General features: G+C 43.7%; 1 protein-coding gene across 1 annotated transcript in view; it reads left to right on the forward strand.

Moving 5' to 3' along the window:
- LOC135236737 (elastin-like) overlaps positions 1-12,307 on the forward strand; it is a 61,483-nt gene that overhangs the window by 6,727 nt on the left and 42,449 nt on the right. The window contains exons 2-3 of the mRNA XM_064303250.1: positions 11,714-11,779; positions 12,160-12,195. Coding sequence (XP_064159320.1) covers positions 11,714-11,779; positions 12,160-12,195 — 102 coding nt within the window. The remainder of the gene's footprint in view (positions 1-11,713; positions 11,780-12,159; positions 12,196-12,307) is intronic.

Genomic DNA, 12,307 nt, shown 5'->3' on the forward strand with positions numbered 1-12,307 from the left:
ATGGCAGTCTTAAAAGTGACAAAGTGCAGGTCCACATGCCACCCTTTCCCAGGAAACTGGGTTAGGCTTCATACCCTCTGTGCCTGCATTTGGACATAGTGTGTGGACATGGCCAAGCTAAAACTGTGTCATGAATGTCAATGTATGGAAAGGGATTTCCTGCCAGAATGATTGTGCACTCACTGAGATAGGGAAGTCTCTTTGCAGTCAATTGTGGGTGTTACAGTACACTGGATTAGATAAGTGGACATTCTGAGACATAGAAAAACAAGAGAATGAAGAGAATCTCTCCTCTTTCTCTCGCTCTTTATCTCTCTCTCTCTCTCACTTACTCAGTCACTCACACATATACACAAGGGGAAATTAAATATCCCAATATTGGACTCAACTGATTTTATTCAACGCTAAACATTGATTGTGACCTTGAATACGAGACCAGTTATTTTATACATCCCTGACTCCACAGTTTTACCAGTTTCTGTTTTTACACATCATTAACCGCTTACAAAATACGCATCCTTTACACATAAGCAACACCTTATTGTACACATCACTAATTCAAGGAAGACCAGTTTTTTCACTGCAGATCCTTTACACATCACAAGTCCCAATAACCCCATATTATACACCCATATTCCTTTACACAACACTAGTCCCTTACATTAGTTTCCTTAAATGCACACTACAAAACTTAATTTAAATTCAGATGACACATTAATCCATTACACATCACCAATTCCTTTAACACTAGAAAATTAAACACTAGTGTCTAGTGTAATTTTGATTCATCCCACTATTTAAAAACAAGTACAATTACCATTATGAAAATGGTGGTTCATAATTGGTAACACATACGACATACTGTATTATTTAGCTTCACTATCTCTCAAGAAAATTCTTTTATGAGTTTGTTTATACTGCTATACCAGTTTTATGTACTAAGCGTACTAAGCTAAACCTTTATAGAGATGTCGTACTCCTATAAATCTTATGAAAGAGGATGCTGGTGCTTGGCACGATGTTGTTACTCATGGAAAAAGCTGGAGGCTCAAGGCTCATGTATAGCCAGTAATGGACCAGGCCCAACGTGCACTTTAAACACACAAGTGTAACTCCAAGTCGAGTTAAGTCATACTTCCCGGCACGCATCTTGGCTTGGACACTGGCTGTGACAGATGTACGCTTGGGGTGGAATCTCATTGAAAGGCAAGTGTCCCCCACTGAATTCAGAATTGCGTAAATCCTGGCTTGAGATATACATGGTTTTTATCAAGGTTCATCTGCACAGCCTCTGTTCACATGAAGATATGGGATAAATAGGCCAAAGCTATTGTCCAGAAAATGAATATACAGCTCAGTTGATTTCTTCCCAAGTGGACAACAGCTGTTTTCATAGTTCAAGTTCTCAAAATGCTAAGTTTAATTTGCTTGATTAAAAAAACGTGACAACTTTGGGAATTATCACTGACAGTTGGCATGCAATTGATTTGCATCTCAGGGAGTGCCACTGTCTTTGTTCCAGTCAATATCGGTTTTCAGCTGAACTGAGTCAAATCAGTGTAGTCGTTTGCAAGACAGCGTTTTTTAAATTTATTTGTAAAGTCAAGTATTGCAGCTTTTCATGTAAATCACACAATAAGCTGCACTGACTTGAGCTGAAAACCCAAGCAATCGCAGCTTATTTTAGCTTTGTTTCCATAACCTAAGCGTGTGCCTGGGTCTGTTGTTTCTTTGCAAGCTACATTTTCTCTTGGGGTTCGGGGCACTTGAGGTACGGAAACAGACCCTCGTCTATTTTATATACTGTTGACTGTTTTATGATTTGAGTCATTTATGGTTTGCAGTACTGAATAATGGGTTTTTCATAAAGGAAATTGCAACAGAACTGGAACTCTGGACAATTTCGCATTTTCCACCTGTGGGGAAGGGTCAGCAGAAGCAGTACAGGTCAACATGGCGTGGGTACCTCAAGTGTGGATGAGGATGTGTCCATCTCAATTTAAGACCACAGCTCCCTGCAGACCGTAGGCCATGGATTAAAGTTCTCCAGCACACACGACTCGGGACGTCCTGCTGACATCAGGCCGATGTAAACCCGAATACCTCAGCCCCCCTTCTGAGTCCCTTCTCCTGCTGCTCCTCAGCCCCCCTTCCGAGTCCCTTCTCCTGCTGCTCCTCAGCCCCCCTTCTGAGTTCCTTCTCCTGCTGCTCCTCAGCCCCCCTTCTGAGTTCCTTCTCCTGCTGCTCCTCAGCCCCCCTTCTGAGTTCCTTCTCCTGCTGCTCCTCAGCCCCCCTTCTGAGTCCCTTCTCCTGCTGCTCCTCAGCCCCCCTTCTGAGTCCCTTCTCCTGCTGCTCCTCAGCCCCCTTCTGAGTCCCTTCTCCTGCTGCTCCTCAGCCCCCTTCTGAGTCCCTTCTCCTGTTGCTCCTCAGCCCCCCTTCTGAGTCCCTTCTCCTGCTGCTCCTCAGCCCCCTTCTGAGTCCCTTCTCCTGCTGCTCCTCAGCCCCACTTCTGAGTCCCTTCTCCTGTTGCTCCTCAGCCCCCTTCTGAGTCCCTTCTCCTGCTGCTCCTCAGCCCCCTTCTGAGTCCCTTCTCCTGCTGCTCCTCAGCCCCCTTCTGAGTCCCTTCTCCTGCTGCTCCTCAGCCCCCTTCTGAGTCCCTTCTCCTGTTGCTCCTCAGCCCCCCTTCTGAGTCCCTTCTCCTGCTGCTCCTCAGCCCCCCTTCTGAGTCCCTTCTCCTGCTGCTCCTCAGCCCCCCTTCTGAGTCCCTTCTCCTGCTGCTCCTCAGCCCCCCTTCTGAGTCCCTTCTCCTGTTGCTCCTCAGCCCCCCTTCTGAGTCCCTCCTCCTGCTGCTCCTCAGCCCCCTCTACCCCTGGGGCCTGCAGGCTGAAGCTTGCCGTGTGATGTCGCTGGCAGGTTTGTGCACGGTGTGGGCGTCATGTCTACCTTCACTACCTCAGCTGGTACACTATCTGGTCCTGCTACTTTTCTGTTCTTTTTACTTTTCTGACACTGTCATGGCTCCTCCGATCTCCGACTTTCTATGTTTTTAGAACCTGAAAGGGAGAGCTGTGTCAGATGGTGGTATATCTGGGGGGTTTTCCTGGAACAGGCAGATTTAGTGGCGCCTCTGTTCAGCCGAGTGCTTAAGCTGCTCCTCGGGCTGTAGTTAGAGGCTTACTTTGCCTGTTCTTGACCTGTTTCTATGCTCACTCATGCTTGCCTGCAAGTAGTGGAAATGTAAAAATGGTTCATATTTCTCTTGGCAGCGGTCTCCTCCATCTTCTGCCAATTTTTCTGAGTATGCTCTTATCTCTATGGATGCTGCTATGCGCTGAAGGGCCGGATGTAGCTGCTCTGGTACGACTCTGCATCACACTCCTTTCTCACTAGTATTTCCTCCAAGGTTTCCGGCCACATCCACTCTTCTGCTAATGGTAACCATGCAAGTATCAATTCAAACATTGTTAACTTGCTCCCGCTGAGTCTCAATATCTCTTTCAGCACGTTCTTGGAATACCTCTTACTGGTTCAAGAGATTTATACCGAACAGATCGTTCCATGTTTGTTCCCCTCAATAAGTCTACATTGTACTGCATTCTGGAACCAGTAGATATTACATGATGTTTAAGATGCATATTCAGTGTAGCTAGAAAAAGATGATGATCTGAAGCTACCCCTACATCTTGTAATATTCTCCAAAAATATTTTCTAATGCAAAAATGGTCAATTTCATTTTCACTCACATGATCTAGAGATACCAAGGTAGCCTTGCGTATATTGTGGGAAAACATGACTAGTTGGTTTAACGCACACAGGTCAGTAAATAACTAATTTATATTCATATGGTCAAGACCATGCTTTCCCATAACTCTTTATAATATTTCCTATCTATACCCTGAAACATTGATGTTTTTATCCGTGGTAGAAAACTTTGGTGTACGAGAACTAACGGGTTCCCAACTGATAAGAGGTCTGATTGCTTCATTATACCGCACCCTCTGAGTGAGGGATGACGACTTCTTCATGATCAGAATACAAAATAATTTCTCCCAATGATAACTGGCCAGATTGCAGCCATTTTGTTTCACTTATACCTAAAACTGATCAATTGTAATGTCTTATTTCCTTAGCTATCTTCCCAGTTTCTTACATTGTCCTGAAATTCCAACTGGTTATTCTGATAATCTTCCCAGGTGACAGAAGGAAATTCCAGCCTCACAGAGTTCCTTTGGATTTTACTGTGCTGCATCATAGTCCTTTGTGATAAAGGCCCCTCTTTACCAAAGTCCTATTGCTGTGAATATAAATGTATTGATCATTCCTAGCATAAGTTTTTTATGGTTTAGGGTAGTTGGCCCTAAGACAACCCCTTGAGAGAGGAGAAAAGTGTTCACATCTCTTCCGGTCTCTACCCTTCAAGCTGCCCAGCTTGGGTGACCCTAACAGGAGCATTAGCTCCTAATGACATAGCTCAAGTGTCATCAAGATGCGCTAGTGACTGGGAGTGCTAAAAAGTAGCTAAGAGCTAGCTAAAAGCTAACTTAATTGCTTTTTAGCAGCTAAGAAGCACTTACATATTTCAAATCAGTATCAGGCCTTTAGTGAATTGTGTATGTTTCCAAAGAATGGTAGAAGTACAAGAAGGCTGATAAGGGCTCTGGAGCAACTGCTTGAGCAGGGATATGCCAGATGGTCCTTAGGGTACAGTGTCCTTGCCCCCTCCCTCAAAAGCTCATCCTGTGGTCCTTCAGGCAACTGTGGTAATACAGGGGATAAGAAGTTGGTGAAATGCATAACAACTAGATTGTACCATTTATATATAGTTGATTTAATTACGGCTTTACAATATATGCTGCATAAACCCTGAAGCATTAGCAACAGGTTGGAGAAAAAGCCTTAAAATGAGCTCCCTGCTTAATTTTTAAGTACCCATAGTTACCTGCTTTGCGGCCATAATTTGGGTTAGATTCAGTATGAGATGTGAATGAGTTGACTGTATGTGGATCAGTACATGCACTGTGTATGCAAGAGGAAGCTAATGCTTTGAGTTCTGTCTGTGCTATCTCTATCCATCGCTAAAGAAAACAGTTCAAAGAGTGCAGCATTTTCAGATAATAAATTGAGTTTGTAACAAGCCAGATCCTGTTCTGTAGTTGCACAAAATGTCCTTCATTCACTGGATAATGTGTACTGTCTGTTACTCTTTCTGGGTGTGTAGGCATGTTAAAGGATAGGTATTCTCTCAGTGTACAGAGTGGGTGTTGGTCATTAGTCTTTTAAATGTTATTGGCAAACTCAAGCCTTAATTCAAGCCTTTACTTTCAGTGGAACACTGTGGCCTGGATTCAATCAACTTGTGTCCTTGGCCTTACTCACAAATAACTGCAACTGTGTTGTTTTTGTTTTTCTTCACACACACATGGTTAGGCGAGGTAATTACAATAATGTGTGAATCTGCCAAATAGTGTTTGTCAGTGTTGGGGAAACTCTGCCAGCTTAGTTGTACAAACTGCCAATTACTTCACACTGAAAGTAATTGAACTACAGCGAAGCTACCCTAGAGCAATGTAGCTGGTGAAACTACAATTACTCAAAAAAATGTAGTTCAAATTACTTCGTAGAAAAAAATATATAAGAAAATTATCATTGTGTCAGCAACGCCTTCTTTTTGGAAATGGGTGAGAACAACTATATGGCTCAGTGAGCAGAACCAGCAATGTGTGGCCATTGGTAGTTGACTGTTGGCAACTATAGTGGACTGGAGTGCTTCTCGCTGATCAGGATTGGAGGAAAAAGAGGGAGAGAAGGCAGTATTTCTTCAAAGGGGTTTTTTAAAATTAACATTTTAGGGCTAAAAGTAGTTGGTCATTCCTGTCGTTAATTACACCTCAAAATAACAAAAAAGTAATTAATTACTACAACCACTACACAAGTTTGATTGTAGTTGAACTACCAGCAAACTGCTGCAAAATATAATTAAACTACTGGTTTAACTGCAAGTAGTTAAACTACTCCCCAACACTGGTGTTTGTGAATACTTTTGTGTTTATTCATGGGTCAAAGTTAAGGAAAAATGTTGATTGAATGCAGGCCTGAGTATTATTCAGAGTAAAATCCAGCATACTGTGATGGCTCATTGAGCACATGAAATACTGAAAGTGAGGTTTTGGGGAATGGCCTGTTTGGTTGGGGCTCAGTCTGGGCTGTGGGTTCGAGCCAGGGAGGGAGTGCTGCTGGACTGGCTGGCTCAGTTCAGTTGCAGGGCATTAAATTTAGACCCACACAGGTCGCTACATAGCACCGGTAACAAAATCTTTTGTTGTAGTCACAGTGGTGAATGTCCACATGCCAAATCCATTAAATGAATTCTAATCCTTCTGATTCTCCAGAGAGTTTACAACTGACTATTTCACAGTAGAAGCACTAGCATATAACCGTTGACCTTTTGACCCACCAAGACACATATATGGCTGTATTACAGAACAATAATAGAAATCACAGGACTGGACAAGAATTAGAAAAGGAAAGGGTGACATGATTCCATTCAACCCCCATTCCTTTTGGTGCTTCTTCTGCAAGTGGCCCCTCCACAACATGGCTGCCACAGCCCCGAAAAAGGCAACAACAACTAACTTCTGCCATTTGCTCCAAGAGAGCTGAAGCCATTCGTTGAATTTGCTCACAGCACAATTCGGCTGCCAAAACCACACGGTATGGTAATCAACAGAACCTGGCAATAGTATTTTTCCTCATTCAAAAAATTGTCCTGGCTGAACTGAGAAGAGAGAAACATTATCAAAAATGCTTTGCACATTGCCTTGACCTAGCCTCCCTAGTCTCTGAATCTGTACATTTCCATCTTGTTGGATCTTTCATTATTATGGCCAAAAGGCCGTGGGCATCAAAAGACCACTTAGCTGGGTAAGCAAGTGCCTTTTTAGTTCTCATACAGTTTTGTGGTTGAAAAAAAAGGAACCCAATTATTTTAAAAGCCAATAGTTCAGACAGGGATTGCAACCTTGAGTTGTCTGAGATGGCGAGTCTCACTTTGGAAAGTGCATCTGTATAAATTCTGACTGAGAAAGCTTATTTTATTTTGGGGGGTAGGTGCTCCATCAGTCTGTGATCACAGTGCCAATCCTTTATACTTGTCATGTCCAATTCCAGCCACACACAAGAACACTTTGAACTTTAGAGAAAATATGACAGTTTAATAGGTTCAGTTTCCCAGAATAAATATTGTGATTAGAAAATATATAATAAAATATTGCGCCAAATAATGGTCAGTAAATATGCCAGAGTTGTTTCCTCTAACACTGGAGCCCTCCAAATTTTGTACACAAATCATGACTACACAAACTGCTTAGTGTCTTAGAACGCCAGGAGTTCATTCTGCCCACGACAATGGAAAAATGTAATTAACCAGTTTATGTAATAAAAACATTGTTTAACAAAGTAGACTAAATAACAGTAATGTTGGGTAATTCACCCGGTCTTGCAAACTCTAAAAAAACTCTGGCAAGCCAGCGGTTCAGAGTCCAAATACTGTACACACAGCGGTGTCCACGGCCTCACTGGGAATGTAGCAGTAATGCATCGGTGAGGCAAGCTAAAGCTCGGCCAATGGTGAAGCACTTTAATTTAGCTTAGTGATCTCCCGTATCCCATGCGTCCTTCTCTGCGCCTCTGGATTTCTGCGCGACAGCAACCGAGTTATGAATTCAGCATTTTGAGGCTGTTTGTATTTATGGCTGTGTCGGTGTTGCCGTGGAAGCGCCAGAGTTTCTGAGGAAGTGCTGTTGGGGAGAGCTTTGGAGCGCTGCTCCGTTTGCACTGTAATTGGTTTCAGCTTTGAGACAGGAAATCCGGCCTTTGATTCGGAACCGCTGTCTCTGTGTACCGTTGCTATGCGAGTGCGGTGTGTGTTGTCTCCCTGTATGTGTGCTGTCCCTGTGTACCGTTGCTATGCGAGTGCAGTGTGTGTTGTCTCCCTGTATGTGTGCTGTCCCTGTGTACCGTTTCTATGTGAGTGTGGTGTGTGTTGTCCCCCTGTATGTGTGCTGTCCCTGTGTACCGTTTCTATGTGAGTGTGGTGTGTGTTGTCCCCCTGTATGTGTGCTGTCCCTGTGTACCGTTTCTATGTGAGTGTGGTGTGTGTTGTCCCCCTGTATGTGTGCTGTCCCTGTGTACCATTTCTATGTGAGTGTGGTGTGTTGTCCCCCTGTGTGCAAGCCGCATCAGTGGGTGCTGCGCTTTGCATGCGTGTTGTCCCTACGCGTGCCTCATCTCTGTGTACATCTCTCTGCGTGCGCCGCAGCTCCTTGCCAGTTCTGTCTCTGTGTCAAGGCCTGGTCTTTTGTCTCAGAGCACAGCAGAGGTACAAAGTGCAGGAGCAGAGGTTGATCGAAAGATTAGGCTTAGAGTTCTGTCAGTAGGCCAAGGGGGTTCCAGGTAAATTTCACACTGATATCAAGAAGTATGTTTTTACAGGGTTATCAATGTGTAGAACTTGCTAGCTCATGTGATCAGTGCACAGACCCTGGCCTGAAGCAGTGCATGGTGCTCTCTGGACTGCAGGGTAATGACTGGCCTGGACAGGCTTAACAGCCTGTACTTATCATTCTGTATTCTTCTGTTCTATGCTTATGTCTTTATGGTTCTGCATGCAATGTTGGCAGCTGCTGTCTGGTCCAATTGTTGAATATATTGAAGTCACGTGACAAAGCTCCAAAGCTCCATTTTATAAGCTTATATTTGATGTTAATTATATTGCGCTAATCTACTGACTAGCCGAATATACTGGGTGGTTTGTCCTGCGTAGTAGTGGGAATGGTTGATTTGGTTCTTGGAAGAAAGGCATACTTTTATTAACAACTACAACCATAAACATCCTTGAACAAGGAAATGGCTTAAGTGGTTCAGACTGTTTGAGAATTAAATGCAATTAAAGCAAATAAGTTCTTCGAAATTCCACCACATCCTCAAGAGCATTTTAAAATGCACTGGGTAAATTGGAAAGGTTCCTAGTGTTTTAGTCTGAAATCCACCTTTGGTTCAGATGGAAGTCACAGAACAAAGAACACACTGTCTTCTTAGGATGAAGAGCAGAGTGATGTAATGCACTGTGTCAGCCTGTTGTTGGATTCTGAGATGTTGACGACTGTCAAATATTTTCATATGAGACGTTAATACCAAAAGGCACAGCATCATGTAATCAGATATCCCTGCAGCTCCAGCCCAAAAGCCATCACTGTCCAATTAAATCCAGTGACATGAGATTTAAGTCGGTGATATGAGTATTTAAGACTTAAGCCTTTCAAATAAGCCTCCTTCAAAACAGTCCCTCTTACGTACAGTACGTACACACTCACACACTCAGTGGCCATTTTGTTAGGTACGCCCTATCTAGTACTGGGTAGAAGCCGCTTTTGTAACAGTGTGGATTCAACAGGATGCTCACTCGATAGCATCATGCAGTTCCTGCTAATGTTTTCCGGCACCACATTCATGCTGTGAACCCCCACCTCGTCCCAAAGGTGCTCTGTGTATTGCACTGAGACCTGGGGACTGTGCTGGCCATTGGAGTAAACTGACGTCACTGACATGTTTGTGGAACCAGCGCAAGATGATGCGTGCTTTCTGACGTGGTGCCTCATCCTGGCGGAAGCATCCATTTTGAAAAACGGTCATAAGGGATGCTTAGGTACGCTGTGGTATTCAAATGATCTTCACCTGGTATTAATGTTTTCATGTGTGCCAGGAAAACATTCCCCATGCCATTACACTACCCCCTCCAGTCTGCACCATTGACCGAAGGCGGAAAAGATCCATTTATTCATGCTATTCATGCCAAATTATGGCCCTACCATCTCCATGTTGTGGCAGAAATCGAGATTTGTCAGAGCAGGCAATGCTTATCCAATATTCAGGTACCCAGTTTTGGTGGTCACATGACCACTGTAGCCTCATCTTTCTGTTGCTGTAGTGTATCCGCTTCCATGTTCAACGTGTTGTACATTCAGAGATGCCCTTCTGCATATCAGTGCTGTAAACAGCTGTTATTTGAGCATGTGTGGCCTTTCTGTTAGCTTGAACAAGCCTGCCCATTAACCTCTGACCTCATTAACAGCTTGTGTTTGGCCACAGAACTGTCACTCACCGGGTGTTTTCTGTTTATCGCACCATTCTCTGTAAACTCTAGAGACTGTAGGGCATTTTTCTGAGATGCTGGAACCGCCAAGTCTAGAATCAACAGTCATAACATGGCCAAAGTAGCTTAGATCACATGCCTTGCCAATTCTAATGTTGATTGGTCAACAACAACAAAACCTCTTCACCATGTCTGCATGTTTCAAATATTCTGTTTCTGCCACATGATTCCCTAATTGAAGGAGCTGGTTATTTTGTGTAAAAGAACACCTAATAAAGTGGGAACTTTATTAAGTCCCAACATGAGCGCGTATCATTGAGGTAGCTATGGTAACGGGGCACGGTCTGTCAATCATAGCTAACTGACAGTTCTCATTACCACGCCCAGACGGTTCGGGTGAACTTTTATAGTGGGAAATTTAGGCTTAGAAAAACATGTTTTAAAATACATTTAAATGACTGAATAATAAAAAATTATGCACATTTGTTTTGTTGTTGCCTAAAGAATGTGCAAGTGTCACATTCAACCACCATGTTACTCCTTTAAAGAGCACAGGGATGTGAGAGGGTGGGAGGGTCTTGGTGGGTCGCCACACAAAGCAGCTCCTCATAGTATCAGACTCACGGTGAGGAGAAACTCCTCAGAGGAGGCATGGCGACCTCCTTCCTACCGCGGCGGGCGGGGCTGTGTTCCCAGCACACAGGGAACTGAATAGTACTAGGGTATAACTGGCCTCTAAGTTGGGATAAAATCTGGGGGGAAAAAATCTGAAATAAAACTTTTTTAAAAGACCTCTGTAGGGTCCAGCACTTCGAAGCTGGTTCCTGTTCCTGTGTCATCTCTTCTTCCCACATTGTGACTCCCTGGAGTCTCTTAATGGGTAAGGAACTGATATTGTAACCTAAAGGTCACATGTGCGATTCCCAGGTGGGGGAACTGCCGTTGTACCCTTGAGCAAGCTACTTAACCTGCATTGCTTTAGTATATATCCAGACGTATGATTGGATGCAATGTAAATGCTACAGTATGTACAAAAGTTGTGTAAGTTGCTCTCGATAAGAACATCTGCTAAATGCCTGTAATGTAGTGTAATGGAGTCTCTAGTTGTCTGGCTGCAGTTACGCTGTCAGCTTCTGGTGCTGTTGGACAATATGGCGGTCTTTCGTTGGTTGTCGACACACTGCGGTCATCCACTTCGCCGTCGGTCGCGTACATTAGCAGTGGTCTCGTGCACAACCAGACCGGCAATGTTTCTCGCACGCATACCTGCCTCGAGCATGCCAACTGCACCCCGTCCGTCTAACGCTGACGGTCGAGACGCAGGGGTGTTCAAGAGACAAGGCTGGTTTTTTGGGATGATCAGGATAAACTTCATCAAACACAACAACTTTTCTACCCAAGACCTGATGTGCATGTAATTGATGTGGGACAAAATGGCCTCCATTTTTCCACCAAGGATTTTTTTAACCATCACTGAATGTTATTGGTGAACCAGCAGTGCAGTGACTGCAGAAGTTGCTTTGATGTGCATCTTAATTAGACCACCTGCGCATTGTGTTTCAGGTGTGTACGTCCCAGCCGGTGGAGGTGGAGTAGGTCCTGGAGGAGCTGGAGGAGGTCTATACCCAGGTACCTTCACAAAAACAAAATAAAATAATACCCCCATACTTACCCCGCACCCCAAAGTATCTACCCAAACCCCCCACACAGAAAAAAACCCATTTGCATCTGAGACAAGGGTCACTAGTGTAGGCACTTTCACAGAACTGTAAAACTACTTTGTACTTCTCCGACATTCATTTCTTTATTTTACATCGTCAAGTGGATAAGCTGGAAACTCGCTATAACACATCTTTTTATTAGCTTATTGTATTTCTCTGATCAATGAACCAGGTCCATAGGTATATCTCTGGTTCAATGTGTGATGTTTTTTTTTTCATTTGATGTCATCGCAAGCCTATGACGTCATCTAATTAGGGTAATATTAACACTTTTTTTTTTTTTTTCAGGAGCAGGCAGACCATACAAACCAGCAAAACCTGGAGGTGATAATCACGGCCTAACATTCTATTTCTTCCCTATAAAAAGTATAACTGAGTGTAAATGGGTATAGCTGGTATATAGTAGCTGTGTAGCTGTCCAGTCACACATACCTAC

The sequence above is a fragment of the Anguilla rostrata genome, chromosome 12 (genome assembly GCF_018555375.3).
Source record: "Anguilla rostrata isolate EN2019 chromosome 12, ASM1855537v3, whole genome shotgun sequence".
Taxonomy (NCBI): domain Eukaryota; kingdom Metazoa; phylum Chordata; class Actinopteri; order Anguilliformes; family Anguillidae; genus Anguilla; species Anguilla rostrata.